Below are 16756 nucleotides of genomic sequence, written 5' to 3' on the forward strand. Positions count from 1 at the left end.
ATCCGGGAGTGCAGGTGTGTTAAGGATTCATCATCTTGTGAGCTGTGAGCTTGTGAGCACATCTGGACAAAACCCAGATCCCCCCCTCCTGCTCGCCCCCCTGCAGATCCGGGGTGTGTCTGGGTGCAAAATCAGCACATCTCTCTGGTGCAGAGCAGCTGGTCTGGTCGACACAAGATCTGCCACATAAAAGGCCAAGTTTGATCACAGCTCTTTTGCCAACGGTACTAAAGCTGGTGGAGCACCTGGGCAAGCATACACTCACCTTCATCCCTAAGGGGTGAAAGATGACCACTTCTTTAGCAAAGAGTGGGGGTCTGCACAAGGCACTGGACTTCAGTGAGGCAAAAGGAGAAACATCATTAAAGCAAACACGGAAACACAGATACAAAACTTCAGGGGACCTGAAAGATAAATACAAACCATTGTGGCTCCCACAAGGCTTTTACAATCTTTTCATTTCTTTTGCAAGTCAATAAATTAGTGCATGTGGGAGAGGAGGCCGATGCAGAATCATAGAATAGCTTGGGTTGGAAGGGACCCTAGAGATCATCTAATTCCAACACCCCTGCCATGGGCAGGGACATCTCCCACCAGACCAGGTTGCTCAAAGCCCCATCCAACCTGGCCTTGAACCCAGTATAGTACTGGGAAATGTTGTCTCTTGCTTGGAGCACTGTGGGGCATCTGGGGCCATAGTGGGAGAAGGCCCATATTTCTGGACATTGAGATTTCCCTCCAGGGCATTTCTGGATGCTGTTTGTCACTCTGGCTCTGGCCAGATGTGCCCTTCCTTGGGAGTGTCCATAGACAGGGCTGTACCCTGTCCCCTCACCCACTGTCTTCATTCCCCAGGTGATGCCATTGAGATCTGTCCCCAAGCTGCCTGCCACCGTCTCTCCTTACCTGGCTCTTTCCTGAGGGTTTCTCTCCATCTTCCCTTTGCAGACACATTTGCCAGCAAAGTAGCAGCCACGCAGGACCAGTACGCAGACGCCTCCATCGGGAACGTCACCGGGAGCAATGCTGTGAACGTTTTCCTGGGCATCGGGGTGGCCTGGTCCATCGCAGCCATCTACCATGCGGCGCATGGACAAGCCTTCCAAGTGTCACCCGGCACCCTGGCCTTCTCTGTCACTCTCTTCACCATTTTTGCTTTTATCAGTGTGGGAGTGCTGCTCTACCGGCGGAGACCCGAGATTGGAGGTGAGCTGGGCGGGCCGCGGACTTCCAAGCTGCTCACATCCTCACTCTTTATCCTCCTCTGGCTCTTGTACATATTCTTCTCATCTCTGGAAGCCTACTGCCACATAAAGGGCTTCTAAAGGGACAATCAGAGATAGTAAATATATATATATCTATATGTATCTATATAGAGTGATATATAGGTATAGATATAGATATAACGCTGTGTATAATGAACAGAGAAAGAATTAAAGAGATTTGCCATGTTCACACACCTGCTGACAGAAAGTGGCTTTGGAGCATCCTTTGAACTAGGCAGGACCCCAAAGCCAGCAGGACCCCAGCCAGGAGCCCGGCGGCAGAGCCCTCCCTGCCCCTCTGCCACCAGGAGCGGCCGACAGCCCCTGAGCCCTTTCCCATCACTCTCCCCACCCGCCGGCCCCCCGGGAGGATGGATGCCGAGGGGGCTGGGGAGCATCGGCGCGGGGAAGGCCAGAGTAGCTGGTGAGAAGCAGAGCGGTGGGCGAGGGAAAGCCAGGAGAGCCAGGGTCCCCATCTCCGACCAGCACCCGCCTGCCTTCGCCCCCCTGGCCCCACCAGAGAGAAGCAAGAGACCGGACTGAGGACAAGGGGAAATTGGGAGCTTTCTAAGGATAGAACACAAACCGTTTTCGTCATTGATTTGGGGTTGGGTGTTTTTTTTTTTCGTTTGTTTTGGCGTGTGTACAACTAAGCCTTTCTCCCCAACATTGCCCCTTGCCTCCCCCCCTCCATCCTTCAGGGCTGTGCAGCCGCAACCCGGTGTCCGGTGTCCCGAGCCGGGGCCGCGCGGAGCGGCAGGAGCTTTTCTCCCTCCTCCTCCTCCGCCGCCTCGGGCATGCTGTCGTGGTACTTGTAACATTTGCATGAGTGAATTGAACCCTATCTGTATATAGCATCCTATAGTGATAGTCCTCCAAGCCATGTGGGTTGAGCATTGCAGATACAAGTGTTTTCTTTTCACCAGGTTTTTTTTTTTATTTATTTTATTTAGTTTGGTTTCGCCGTAGGGTTTTGTTTGTTTGTTTGTTTGTTTGTCTGTTTCCTCTTAGTGTGGGTAAAAGGAGGGAAAGCTGTCCCCGTTTATTGCTCCGCACGTGGGTCCACCAGAAGCAATAATAGCCACACAGAATTAGGTTTCCAGGGGAGGAAAACCCCCAGCCCAGAGACTGCAGGCTCCGTCCCCTGACGTGGCCAGGCTCCCCCTGACAGCAGCCAGTCCAGGACACGCTGGAGCTGATGCACCATCTGAAGGTGGTTTTACAGAAGGTCCCGGGGAGCCCGAGGGGGACGAGCCGTGTCTGAGCCCGGGGGGGACGCGCACAGCTCAGCCAGCGCTGCCCCTGCCCCTGCCTCTACGGCCGGTGGCTGCCTACAAGCCCCACGTCCCACCACATCCCCAGAAGTGGAGTGATAGCCCCCGTTTCCGAGCATGAAGCCATTGGGATCAGTCCCCGAAGCTGGTCCTTTCCCACAGCCATTTGGAGGCAGAATAATTCAGCGTGAAGGGCTGAGGGGCCGTAACAACAACATCTCCCACCCCGCTGACCCTAACTAGGAAACGTCCCCCAGGAAAAAAAGCCACATTCTGCCCCGTCTGGGTCTGGTGCTGGTGGGAAGGGTGAGGCAGGGCACGTCACCCCCCACCCCAGCGGCAGGGGCCGGGAGGTGTGGGTGGGGGGCTCCCCCGGGGCAGCAGCAGGGTGATGCTGTGCACAGGGGTGACGTTGTGTTGAGAGATGTCTCCTCACCCCACAGCCCTTCGCCGGGCGCCCAGCCTGTGCGTCGTCCCCCGTCAGCTCTTCCCCCCAGCCGAAAGCCACAGCTGAGCCTCCTACCGTAACCCTCGGCTGGGGTTATTCCCACTCCTTTTGAGCAATCTGTGGAAGTTTCTAATTAACCTGATGCAAAGTTTTCTCCAGGATTATGAAGTTGTTGGATTATTTTTTTTTTTCTTCTTGAGCCTTTTTTTCACTTTTGATGCATTTTTGGGGTTTTCTTTTTGTTTCTCATTGTTTCTTGGGGAAGAATCAAACGCAGGTACAGGTTGTTCAGGTTTATGATTACCTTTATGTACAATTATTTCATTTTCATCTATTTGGCTTCATTGATTTTTCTTTGTGTGTATTGCCCACCATTATAGGCAGTGAGCCCACTAATTGTGATGATCCTTATCAATGGTACACAATGCACAGACAAATAAAGTTTGTAATGATTCCTGACGGATCCAGTAGTGCTCCTGCATATTCTCTATGGAAAAACCCTTCCCTCCCCTCCCGTTGTCACCCTTTCTGTTGTACCTCTCTCTTCCTCACTCATTGGTTTGCTTTCATCGTGTTTCTGACGCTGACGAGGGGCAACGGTGCCCCCGCACGCCCGCCCCTGACCCATCTCATGGCTTTCCTCCTGCTCCATCTCCATCGTGCCTTGGTGTGCTGTGGCACAGGGGGGGCTCGCAGCCCACCCAGCTCTCAGGGGGGTGCAGGAAACCACCCGGGGACAAAAAGCCACCCATGTGGCCCTTCTGGGGCCATGGGCTGCTCCCGTGCTGGGTCCCCCATGGGTGCTGGCTTGCCCTAGACTTGGGGAGAGCCGGGCCCATGTTCCCGAGGCACTCAGCAGCTCTTTCTGCTTGTGTCCTCCACTTATATAGAACTGTTCCTGCTCCTGTCCCAGCCCCACAGTGACTTGCGCTGGGTTAAGCCACCAGCTGATGGCAAGAGACGCGTTAGCAGGGCAGGGTCCAAAGCGTATCTGAGACACACCACAGGGTCACTGAGAGAATTGGTGGCTGGGGCTGCTCTGGGCAGCTGCCGGCCTGTGTCCTGGTGCAGATGCCACGGGCCACTTCTGACCCGTGTGTCTCAGCAGAGCTCAGCCAGCACCGAGGAGGAGAAGAGTCTCCACGTGCCCAGGGACGTCGCTCCTCCCCGTGCTTCACCCAGCATCTGTTGAGCTCCCCCCAGATAAGCCCTCCCTGCAACGCTCCTGAGGTCCTGGGCTGGCAGCTGAACCCCAACACCAGCCACAGCGATGGGTCCCAAGCAGTGCTGCCTTCCTCTGGGGGGGCTCTCCCTGCTCCTCCTGGGGAGGCACGCGTGCCCGGGCTCCTGCGCAGACCGGTCAGACCGGCACCACCACCTCTGGCTTCCCAGCTGTGGGCTGGGAGCGTGCCCCGGGGCAGGTGGCTGGATTTGTTGCAGCGTGACCATGTCCGCTGAGACCCAGAGGCAGTAAAACCACCATCTGCTGCTGCGGGGGGACGTGGGGCAGAGCAAGCAACCAACGCACCCCCGCAGCCAGGGCATTTAAGAGGGTCTCTGGGCTGCTCCCTCAGAGCCCTGGCCCTTCCCCGCACTCTGCGCTGCCTTTGGCAGCCGTGCCACCGGCCCTGCTCTCCCCAGGGGAGCTCAGCCCCCTCCAGGGTGAGTGTGGGACGAGGTTCAGTGCTGGCCGAGCCCCAGGCGAGCGCGGACAGTCACCTCAGCAGACTTTTCCCAGGCAGTGAATTATGAAAGCAAAGCAGCTCTCCTGACCCAATAATTACATCTACTGAAAGGTGCTGTTGGTATTTCGCATTTACTTTTCCAGAATGAATTGCAGTCGCCAAAGTCATTAATGAGTTGAAGGGGACTCGTGTAGCAGCTGGGTTTAGTAGTCAGTAAATAACTGTTCTGCTCGCAGAGCTTTCCAAAGCCAATGATGGAACGTTGCTTGCTTAGGACAAGGCCTAAATCACACAGTAAACACCAGCCTTGTTTATGCACTTTTTCTCTGCCAGCTGCGTGCTTCGCAGCATCTCTAACGAGCTCATGCACGGCGTGCCACCTATTCGCCCGCTTGCTCATGGAGGAGCCATGGATGACCAGCGAACCTTTTGCCTGGCTGCTGCCTTGCTATGCCAAGGAGAGAAGGACCGTCCCACCCAGCCCTGGCCATCCGGCTGTGTTTGCAAGGGTGTAATGCCTGCTCCTCGGCACCAACCTCGTCTTTAAACCAGACCCCCGGAGGCAAAAGCCCGTGCCCGGCCGCACGCTGCTGGGGCAGCAGGAGGAGCACAGCCCCCTGCACCATCTGCCCCGGCTCCCTGGTCCTCTGTCCGGTGCCGTCTCCTCATCCCTGGCAGCCTTCCCACCCTCCCTTCCCAAGGGAAGGGCATCAAGCATCTCTGCCAGAGCCCCAGGCTCAGGGAGGTTGCCAGAAACAGCACTTCATACCCTCTGCCTCCATCTATCCGCCCGCCAAAGCTGCTCTCACCCCCTCTCATCACCCCACGGGAAAGGATGCGGCACGGTGCAAGGGACATTCAGAGACAGACATCCAAACAACTCGACGGGCCACTGCGAAGTGCTTGGGGACAAAGGGAAGGAGCACACGGAGCAGTGACAGCCCTGAGCATCTTATCAAAACCATGTCTCCAGCTCTCCAGGGGCCAGCAGCTGAGGAGGCAAATCCCAGCCACAACCTGAGCGCAGGGAAAAGGTGCAGAAGAGCCAGGACTCTGCAGGAAACCAGAAATCTGCATCACCTCAAGACTGAGCTGAACCAAGCTGCCATCTCCTGCCTGCCCCTCGGCCAGGGCAGCGTGGGAACTGCTCGCCCAAGAGACACGAACCCCTCATCTGGAGATGACAACACAGGGCAGCCCGCAGTGCCTCTGGGGCAAGGGGGGATTGCAAGGGTCATTTCTGCATCTTTTCCCCCACTTTCATCCCTTCCTTAAAGGACAAAAGAGAAAAGGGAGGTGTTGAGCCCTTTCTGGTCAGGACTCTGGATGCAGTCTATAAACTCACTGTGCTAGGGAGGGGAGAACCAGAGCCCGTGTGTTATTGTTACAGCTATTTTTAAATGCTTGGGTAAGAATCAAGTGGAGCAGCACTGGGTGCCACATACATACCTAAGGAGGAGGCTCAGCTGCACTCGCAGAAGGGCAAGAGCTGGGCATAGCCAGAAAGTGACAGAGAGAGAGAAAAGAGGGAAAACTAAATGCCAGAGGGTGTTACTCTGGGGAAAAAAAAAGAAAACAACCCTGCGTTATTTTTCTGTAGGCTTTGGCACCCAGGCCCAACTGGGGAAGCATGTCTGCAGAGCACCAGGAACCTTCCTGGCCTCTCTGAGTGTGCGATGACCGACCACACACACGCATGCACATGCATAGCACAGCTGCAGAAAAGCTTGTTTATCTTGTGAAAAATGGACTTGCACAGGAAAGCATCCAAAGGCATCTGTATTCTTGCAGAAAGCACCGAGGGACAATAAATATAGTGAGATTCCTCACCTTTTAAGGACTTGAGCCTTCCTCCCTTTGGAACTGGAGGCGCCGAGAACCTCTCAGCAGCCAGCAGCAGCCCTCGCAGAGAGGGAAGGGATGCTGCGGAGGAAAGGGGCTGTCTGGCCAAGCAGGAGCTGTTATCAGCAAAGATAGCCAGAAGATTGCTGTTACTGGCAGGATTTGCTGTCCGTGGCACATCGCTGAGAGCATCCAAGGGGTCTTCGCAGGGTCTTGCTGTCTCTCTGGAGCATCCCGAGCACGGCCAGCCCTGCCCCTGAGCACACGCTGCCCCCAGGGTGGCTCGTCACTCTCTCCTGCAGACCCCACACCCCCCCTTGGCTCCTTCCCACCCTCCCAAGGAGAACGTCAGCGTGGGGCTCCCCTCCCCAGAAGTGTGACAGAAGGCACCGGGGCACACGCTGGTCCCACAGCAGGCGCTGTGCTGCTGGGTGCTGCTGGTGGGATGTCCAGCATCAGAGGGCATGGGGAAGGGAGAAGTGCCCTGGGGTCCCATCCAGACCTGGAAACCCTCTTTTAGGCACTGCCACAGCATATCCCCCTGCCCCAGCTGCCAGGCATCTTGATTTCTGCACAGCTATAGCACAGCATCCAGCTTTTTTGGCTATCTGTGGGCACCAACCCCAGGCTCTATTTTTATTTTTATCTTCTTTATCAAAATAGCCCTTGATTTGTTGTACTGCTTGACCACAGCTCTCCAGCCCTTCCCGCACACACACCCCACCCCCAACAGCGTGCAGTTCCAGGCAGTGGTGGGAAGCAGCACCAGGAGCACATGCAACCTGAGGATGGGATGCTCCAGCATCTGCCTTGAGCCATCTCAAGGCCCCAGAATGGCCATCTGCACACAGTGACAGTCCAAGCGGGGGCTCGCTCTGTGCTGGTGTCCCCTTTGGAGCCTCTTTGCATGCCCTCTTTCTTCAGGCTCTCTGCGGAGGAGTCTTCTCTGTCCCTCCTTCCCCACAACTGGGGGCTTCCCGTGTGTGACAAAGCTTCTCTCTCACTAGACCGAACAGCAATGCTTATTAGCTCAGGTTTGCTTTTTGTATCTCAGGGCAAAAATTAACCATTCCAAAAGATGTCTTGGACTTGAGCCCTTGCAAGCAAAGGACCATGCAATTTTCCACACAGCAGAGGCAAATGTCAGTATGCCGAGCTCTCATCATCCAGGCACCATTGCAGTCACTGCCCACAGGCACTGTTTTTATTGTGCTGCTATCCTTCAGTCATGAGTTTTTGGAACATGAAGCATCTCTGCTGAATTTCCACTGTTATTGAGCCCCACAGATGCTCCAGCTCCACCCCCTGCTTCAATCCTGCCTCTACACTTCCTAATTGCTTTAGCTTGAAACTAATTCCTTTAGCTGAGGGTTTAAGGTCCACCTCAACTTCTTTCTTTCAAAATGCAGCCTGTTCTTAGTGCTCTAAATATTCTAAAACTTATCTTACTGCCTACAGAACCTTCCTGCCCCTGCTTAAAATGGGCAGAGTTTAAGTCAAGCAAGTTGCAACTGCGTGGGATGCTTATCCACCCTCAGAGCTCCTAAACTCTTACAGGACATGGAGGACTGTCACAGGGGTTTCTCCCTGCACTCCTGACCTCTCCATTGAGGTTGGATTTATTTCTTCTCTCTTATTTCTAACTCAGAGGAGTCCCTTACAGATGACAGCAGGGTGAGACCCGCGTGGAGTAAAGCCTTGCTCTGCTTTCTTGACCAAAATTGCCATGGCACTGTCATCACCAGCATCGTGTGCCCCTCTGCCCCAGCCCACAGCCCGTGGTGGGCTCCTCGGTGGCAGAAATAGGAGCTGCCGGCAGAGGAGCTTCTTTGCAGAGATCCTTAGAAACACAGAGCATTGCTGAGTGACTGTACAATTGCTGCACTGGCACAGGATAGATTGGATCTTGGTGGTGCAAATGTGTCCCAAGTTGCTGCTGGGCTTATTTGGGAGCATTAATGAAAATTTAGCAAACTAGTGGCTTTGTGACTCCCAGGGATGTAGGAGCAGCACCAACTGGATTTCTCCTTGCTCCGTGCAAGGATGTGGAGATGGCTGCCTCACCCCTCACTTTCAGCTACAGCATTGCCCTGGTCTTGCCTGGCAACAAGAGCTGTGATTAGATGCTCCTCGACTGAACTCCCCCTGTACAGATGGAAATGAACTGATTCCTGTTGTGTCTTCATTTGTTTGCCCCATGTTGCTTCCTCATCTTCCAAGCTCTTGAGAGAACGTGCTCCCACAGCAAGCTGTGCAGGAGACCTGCTTGTCTTGCTCTTAATCAGGAAACATGCACTACTTCCAGCAGCTCTGGAGAGCAGAAGATTGTGATAATACCTTTTACATTTTAGTTGATATGTTAGCAAGAAAGAAAACGTTATTTATTTTTTCCCTGATGACAACACGACTTCTGACAACGCTGTGCAGCTTCTTTTTTCCTTAACGTATTAACCACTGGGAGGGACATCTCTGTAAATAACTCAGCTTTCAGACTAACTGTTGAGAACATTGTTCAGTAATCCGGCAAAAAGGTTTTATTTGTGGATGAAGGGGAGAAGTTGGTGAATTCTCCTAAGTTTCCTAGCTCCTGCTGGAAGAAACACACACGTGCTGGTAAAAGCCACAAAATGCCAAGTTTGGTACAAGACAGCCCTCTGTACCCTGGCTCACTGTGCTGCAGAGATGTGGCAGGAAGCTGTAAAAGCAAAACCATGGCTTCCTGAAGACCGCTCAGCAGTCATGGGTATCTTTATATTTACTACTGTCCCTAGGATATCCGGAGAGGTCTCTGGTCCACCTGATGTTCACATCACTGTCAACCAAGCAAGAAGGAGATGGATGACACCATGCGCTACCTTCCCCAGCCCCAACAAAGAAGCCCCCCCGGATATTCCCAGCAAGAAGCAGTCAGAGTGCCAGGGAGCAAAGCTGTTGACAGGATCGCTCACACATCTCAAATGCAGCAGGTTCCCCCTGGGACCCTCCCCACACTGCTCTCTGCGTGGTGGCCGCAGCGGGCAGAGCCTCCCGCGGCTCAGCATCCCGCAGGCAGAGCCCAAGCAGAGCCCTGGGCTGCCCGGGCTTGTCCATGAGAGCATCAGCCTTGGCTTCAGCCAGAGAGGCCTTTAGGGAGTGATCGTAATATTCCAGAAAAGAGGGAGATGAGATGGGAATTAGTCGAAAAGCAACAGTAGCAGTAATTTAGAACCCTTACTAATTTTCTACTGTAATTAAGTGGTCCAGTTATCTCGGTGCTGGAGTGGCCGCTCCAGTTCTCAAAAGCCATTTCCATACACTTGAAACCCAGGGAGAGCAACTGCTCCTCTTCCTGGAGTAGGAAACAGGCTGTTGCTGTGAGTGTGGAGAGGCCACGGAAGCGCATCTGCCTCGGCAGAGACGTAACTCAAACCAGCAGCTTCTTCCCCTGCCCCGCTCAGGCGCGGGGGGAGACTCGGGCAGGGGGTTGGCACGCTGTCCCAGGGGGCAGGATGCCCCCCATGGGAGAGGCAGCCCATGGCCCCCTGTAATGGCAGGATGTGGGAGAAAAAGAGCTCAGAATGACTGGCTGGTCCTAATGAGCCAGTCATTAGAGTGAGTGGGTGGGTGCATCCCAGGAGACAGGGCAAGCAGCAGGCACAGGGTGCTGGGGGGGCAGGCAGCCGGTCCGGTGGGCACCCCGCACCGGGGCAGGGGCTGGGGATGGCACTGCCCGGGCAAGGCTGCCCTCTGATATCTCTGATGTGCTGGAGCACAACAACACTGGGCTCCAAAAATGACGGCATACACTTTCCTGCTCTCCTCTGACAGCAGGCACCGTCCCCCCAGGCAGCAGGCAGCGGTGAGCCTCCCGTTGCCCCCGGGGTGGCAGAGGGGAGGCAGGCAGGGAGGAGGCTGCCACCACCCTTCCTGATGTGCCTGAAGCATGGGTCAGCCCAGCCACCTGTCACCATCACCCCCCATGTCCTGTGTCACCCTTCATCCTGTGCATCCTCCCCCTCACGGCACTCCAGGGCAGGCAGACCTCTTGTGCAAACCGTGACCGAAAGAGAGAGAGAGATCCCCGACAGCCCAGCGTGCCACCCCACCCGTGGGGACAGGGGTGGGAAGACCCCCATCTGGCCAAATTTTTCCAAAGCAGGGGTGAAAGGAGAGTTTGAAGAACTGGCTTGCCTGGAGACAGAGACCAGAGTATGGGTCGTAAATTCATCCCCCCGTCCCCTGCCGCCGGCCGCGAGAGCCGGCAGTGCCCCGCGCTGGTGGGCTCCCCGGGCTCAGCAGCCGGAGCCCCCCGATCTCTCTGTCTCTCTCGTGGTTGGTTCCTCCTAAGTTCAATGGCACAATGCAGCTACACTATTTGAAAAGCCATAATATTTGTTGGTACGACTCTTTTATTACCGTCAATTTATATATATTTGTTGATAAAAGAGGTCATCTTGGGAGACGCTTGTAGTCTACTGGGAAATAATTATCCGATGCTGTATATTCTGTACATTGCTGTATAAACAAAGTGAAATATTTAAATCGAAATGTTCAGTGGACTCGGTGGCACGTGCTGGGAGGGGAGGCTGGGACCAGGCGAGCTCCCTCCTTTGGGCCACCCCGGCTCAGGCTCGGCGTCCCCGGCAGAGCCACCGTCCCGCTGGGGTCCCAGCCGGGGTGAGAGGGTGAAGCCCGCGGCTCCCTGGGTGCTCTTTCCCAAGGGAAGGTGAAAGGAGGTGATGGTGGGTGAAAGGGGCCGAGCTCCGTCTCCCCCCACAGGGCTGGACATGGCTTTGTCAGACCCTCTCGGCGCAGGGAGCCCATCGTCGCCCACCCGCCTCCTTCCTCTCCTGCCCAGGGTGGGACCCTTCAGCGGCCACCCAAGGGGACATCTCCAAGCCTTATGGCCAGAGAGGGTTCCCCGCGGGGGGTGTTGGGCAGCAGCTCTGAGCATCTGGCTCTTCCCACCCCTTCCCGTGCCCACGGCGCCAGCCGCCCTCCCCAGCACCTTCTCCAGCAGCCACGAGCTGCGACCTGCTAACCTGACACACGCTGTTAGAAAACCTGTTTCATATTTTCTGTGGTATTGATCTACAACTTTTGAAATCATTGGAGACAGTTGTGGTAGCCTCAAAATTGTGCTGAGCTCATATATTTTTATATTTGTGGTGTTTTCCTATTAATAGAGAGTAGTGAAGTAGTAACCCTATAGCTGAGAGTGAACTATTAAAAATAAATATACGACTGCAGAAAATATTTGTAAAAATAATTTATTTGAAATATTCTGCCAAAGATAGCTCTCTAATGATCTGTAAAATGTCGTTTCTCTCTTTTTGCTCTGAATGTCATTGTGAAAGCACCTTTCTCCCCACTATCTTTTGAATATTTGCTTTTTTTGTATCTTTAAGGGCAAAGAAACATGCCAATGATTTTTTTACCGGAGCAGTAAATAGGGCAGCAGGGAGGCACGAGACAACTTTATAATGGTCATAGACAGGATGCAGTAGCAGTCACTCTGACAACCCGGGCTCTCCTGTAGTTCCTCTTGCGGATGGACGGGTCCCGAAGCCCGGGAGGGTTCTCTAGTGGGAAGGTCTGGCTGCAGTGGCAGCTGTGCTCCTCACCCAAAGGAGAGACATTTCTCAACCACCCATTTACAGGCTACAGGCATTTTGGACCCCCCGGCGGGCAACTTCTGCCTCTTCATTATTCACAAGCCCGATACCTTAATAAGCCCTTACCGGGCGCTGGGGCAGGCGGGTAGCCCCGGCTCGGGGGTCTGCAGGGCTTCAGCCTGACGAGGTCTGGCCCCTCCAGAGCCGTTCCTGCCACGCACCCACTGCCCGCAGAAGTAATGCCACTGCCACCCACATCCATCCCCTTCGTCCCCGCAGGGGGACAGGGGGCCCAGCCACCCTGGGACGTGATACCTTAGTGAGAGCATCAGTCCCTGCAGGGGCACATACAGCCCTTTGCCAGGGAGAAGCTGCCCAGACTAGTCTGTTCAGTATTTACAAATTTATTTATTTGTTTAATAGGGGGGGAAAAAAAATCTTATTTCCCTTCTTCATTTCTTACTCTTGAAAGAACTTCTCAGTTCTAGGAAAAGCCTTCATTATCTCCTGTGATCCCCAAGTCTGTTGCAGCGAACACACATCCTCAGCCACGGCAATTAGGCTCCACCGAATCAGAGAATTTTTGGCTCAGGTTTTTTTGGGTTTTTTTGTTGTTGGTTTTGTTTTTTTTTCCTCTGCTTCATAGTTTTTTAAATTTCTTGGTCGTAAAGATCCAGAGGAATTAATTGCTAATAAGGAAGCGAAGGGGTTTGCAGCCACAGGAAGGGTGGGTTCCTGTCCCACCAAGCCCAGGGTCAGGCAGCTGCCGCCTCACAGGGGAAGGGGACCGAGCCAGGGAAGACAATGGTGAGAAGAATTGGGTTTCTGATCACTGTGCATTTTGTTAATTAGTGAATTCAAATAGTTTTATTTTTACCAAAAACAGATAATCTTTATTCCAGTAAAGACAACTGTTGACTTGAGATATATATATATATATATATATATATATAATTTGAATGGTTTATATCCTGTTGCTCTAACTACATAAAATGGAAACATATTGCAAGTCGTGTCATTCCAATGTACAAAATAAATGACTTTTCCCTGCATGCTGCCTGGGTATGTTGTGATTTGAATTAAGAGTTATATTTGAATTGCCTTATTCAAGAGGTTGTATGTTACCTAACTGGGGAATGACCTGGCACTGTCCATCACATTACATGTGTACTTGATGCTGTGTTATGTCAAATTCAGATGAGATGTCTGTCATCTATGTATTTCGTGGGAGACCTTTTATCTTGTTAAATTGTGATATGTAAAACTCTCATTGCCTGAAATAGTCAGAGTTGTATAAATCAGTGTCTTCAGCTGCTTTCCTAATTTTATCACATTTCCTAACACAAAATATAGATGTTTGTAAATTCTTCATTCATTTTGTCTATTTTTATGTATAAGGCTTTTTTTAATCTGGCAAAGGAGTAAGATAAGGCAGCTCCCCCTGAATTTTTCAATCAAGGCTCAGTTACATTTCTATCCCTCGGCAAGAACCAACAACCAGTTTTCAGCAGCCACAATTGGAATTAGGGCCGTATGTTTATTGCTATTATCTCCTCTGGCTCAGATGGGCCATTATCACTGCAGAACACAATGATTAATGACAAGTCACACGTGGTGCTTCTGTAGTGACAGCCCTCCGGGGACCAGGCGCTTTCCAGCGCCTTCTCCAGGCCCCACATCTCTGCTGTGCTGTGGGTTGAGGCGGGAGGGAAAGGGGAGATGCCCCTGGGCAGCCAGGGGGAGAGAGGGGAGAGATGCTGCTCTTCAAAAGAGACAAGGAACTGCTGGAGAGAGCCCAGCAGAGGCCACAAAGGTGATGAAGGAAATGCTGAGGAAAGGCTGAGGGACTTGGGGCTGCTCAGCTGGAGAAGAGCGGACTGAGAGGGGACCTCATGGATGCTGGGATGTGGGTAAGGAATTTTCCCCAGCTCTCTGTCTGTGTTCTGGGCCCCAGCACACATTTGATGGTCCCGATGAGGTGCAGTCTCTGATCTGCAGGGTGTTTGGGTGCAATGTGTTTTCTGGGGCTGCGGTTTCCATTTCATCATCAACAAATAGAAGTCTGTGCAGGAATGAAAAGCACTCAAGTGCTGGAGAGGAGTGTCATGGAAGCGACATGGGACAAGGGTTGATAGGAAAGTATCAAACTCAGGCTCAACACGGTGTGGTGAGGCTAAGGGTATCATCTAAGGGTAGTCCAATTTGGGGCTCCTCCATTCAAGAAAGACAGGGAAATACTGGAGAGTCCAGCGAAGGGCTATGAAGATGATGAAGGGACTGGAGCATCTCTCTTGTGATGAAAGGCTGAGAGACCTGAGGCTGTTTAGCCTGAGAGGGGATCTCCTCAATGCTGAGCAATATCTACAGAGGTGGCAAGAGGATGGGGCCAGACTCTTCTCAGTGGTGCCTGGTGACAGAACAAGGGGCAATGGGCACAAACTTGAACATGGGAAATTCCCTCTGAAAATGAGGAGGAACTTCTTTCCTGTGAGGGTGGCAGAGCCCTGGAAGAGGCTGCCCAGAGAGGGTGTGGGGTCTCCTTCTCTGGAAATGTCCCAAACCCACCTGGACACGTTCCTGTCCAACCTGCTCTGGGTGGCCCTGCTCTGGCAGGGGGTTGGGCTGGGTGATCTCCAGAGGTCCCTTTCGACCCCTACTGTCCTGTGATTCTGTGAATGCTGGCTCCTATGGGCTTTTTCTCTTTACACAAGGCACCCCATGGCAATGCCATCAGCCCTCCTGCATTGCTGCATTTTGCCATCCATTGTCCCCATGGCTGTGGCACGCTCTGACGCCACGTGTGCAATCTCCCCCCCGACATCTGCTCCCACAGCCCCTGCTGAAGCCACATGTGGGGTTTTTTCTGGCTTTGGTTTCCAGCCATGGGATGATGTCACTCCAAACCTGGCTAGCAGCAACGTGCTCCCCATCTCCACACCAGCATGCCACCGCCGGGCCACAGCCTTCGGAAGACACGCCGTACAAGGTAGGCACAAATCTGTTTCGGTGGTGGCACAAGGAGAGGAGGTGACCCAATACCTCTGGCCGTGCGGTTCACCAGCTCTGCCATGCCACCTTCTGTCTCCTCCCCCAAACCCCAGAAACAACTGTCGTGGCTCTTTGCCGCAGCACGGCGTGGCCAGGAAACGGGGTTCATTGGGCAGCAGACCCCAGAAGCCCATCTCCAGCTCGCAGCTGACCAGAGTATTCCTGGGCATTTTCCGTGCCTAAAAATGCCAAATAAACCAGTTGCTGAGAGCACGGTCACACTCTTGCCGGAGCCAGCCGGGGTCCCTGCTCAGCCCTACAGGTGTGACACCGTCCTCAGCACCAGCAGCGTTCCAGGCACACCAGCCCGCACCCAGGAGCCTGGGTGGCAGCGCAGAAGCCTGGCCATGCTCTCCACACTCCTCCCCATCCGACTGTCGCCGCGGAACTGCACCCTGTGAAACGCCGGTGGCATTTCTCCTGTCCTGCAACCACAGAAACACCCGGGCAGGGAAGCAAATTCCTGGAGCAGGACAAGCAGCGGTCCTGGGTTCCCGGGGCTTTGGATGCTAAAAAATTTCCTGTCCCAACCAGAAATGCACCTTTTTTGTTGTTTTTTTTTCCTTTCCTTCTTTTAGTTTTGGCAAGCTTCAGGTCCGAGGGCTTGTGCTGGCGAAAGGGAGATGTCTTGGGCAGGGCTGGGGCGGCAGAGGGTGGGAGGAGGCTGTCGGAGGGACCAGGCTGTGCCCCGGAGAAGGGCACACAGAGGAATGGCAAAACCAGGTCTGCTACAGGCAACCCCCCTTTATTTTTTTTCCTAAAGAGGGGGGTAAAAATGCTAAATTTTGCCTTGTCCCCTCAGGGGCTCTCAGCGTGACACCGGAAGTGTCTCCCTGTGCCCGTCACTGTTGCTGGAAAGCATCCCCTGGATCCCAGGCACCCCCTGGATGCTGGCGGGAGCAGGAAGAGACCCCACGGCTTGGGGTGGGCTCCTCGCAGCGTCCATTCTGACACCGGACCCCCTCACTGCACCCCCCCATTGGGTTCCCCTCATTTTAAGGCACCGTGCCGTGGGCGCTGCTGGCACGGCTGGCCGGGCACCAGGCCCTGCCGCAGGGGCGTACAGAGCCCAGGTGTGCCGGGGACATCCTCGGGGACAGGGATGGGGACAGGGCCTGCCCGCAGAGGACCTGACCTCACCCGGGGGCAGTCCTGCCCCAAGCCAACCCGGCCGCAGCCCTCCGATTGCTGCTCCCGTCACTGCTGGCCTAGAGGGGTCACCTTGGGATCGGAGGCCAAAAAAAAGTCAGAACCAGGAAAAGTGAAACGTGCAAATGAAGCCTGAAGGCGGATGAAGAGAGGGGATGAGTCGGGCTCGTCCCGCCCCAGCGCAGGGCTGGCGGCTCCCCTCTGCCCAGTCCCGTGGGGGTCTCACCCGTGGGGCTGGGCGCCGGGATGATGGCAGTGCTGCCCACCCTGCCTGGGACAGGGGGGATCCGGGGGGCCCGGGACCGCTGCGTTCGCTGGTGGGAGGCGCTGGGCCGGGCCGAGGTAAAACACCCCCCCCCTCCCGCGGCCGCCCTCGGCCGGCGACGGAGGCGGCGGGGCTGCTCCGGCTCTGCCACCCGGGAGACACTGCCCCGCCCCGCCCCGCCCCGCC

The 16756-nt window shown here is 54.4% G+C and overlaps 1 protein-coding gene across 7 annotated transcripts in view; it reads left to right on the forward strand.

Moving 5' to 3' along the window:
- SLC8A1 (solute carrier family 8 (sodium/calcium exchanger), member 1) overlaps positions 1 to 13477 on the forward strand; it is a 150740-nt gene extending 137263 nt beyond the window's left edge. For all 7 annotated transcript variants that reach the window (XM_014964510.1, XM_014964513.1, XM_014964511.1 and 4 more), the window contains one exon: positions 949 to 13477. In XM_014964510.1, the coding sequence (XP_014819996.1) occupies positions 949 to 1325 (377 nt within the window). In that variant the 3' untranslated portion in view covers positions 1326 to 13477. The remainder of the gene's footprint in view (positions 1 to 948) is intronic.
- Positions 13478 to 16756: the final 3279 nt, after the last annotated feature.

The sequence above is a fragment of the Calidris pugnax genome, unplaced genomic scaffold (assembly GCF_001431845.1).
Source record: "Calidris pugnax isolate Ruff unplaced genomic scaffold, ASM143184v1 scaffold219, whole genome shotgun sequence".
NCBI classification, from domain to species: Eukaryota; Metazoa; Chordata; class Aves; order Charadriiformes; family Scolopacidae; genus Calidris; species Calidris pugnax.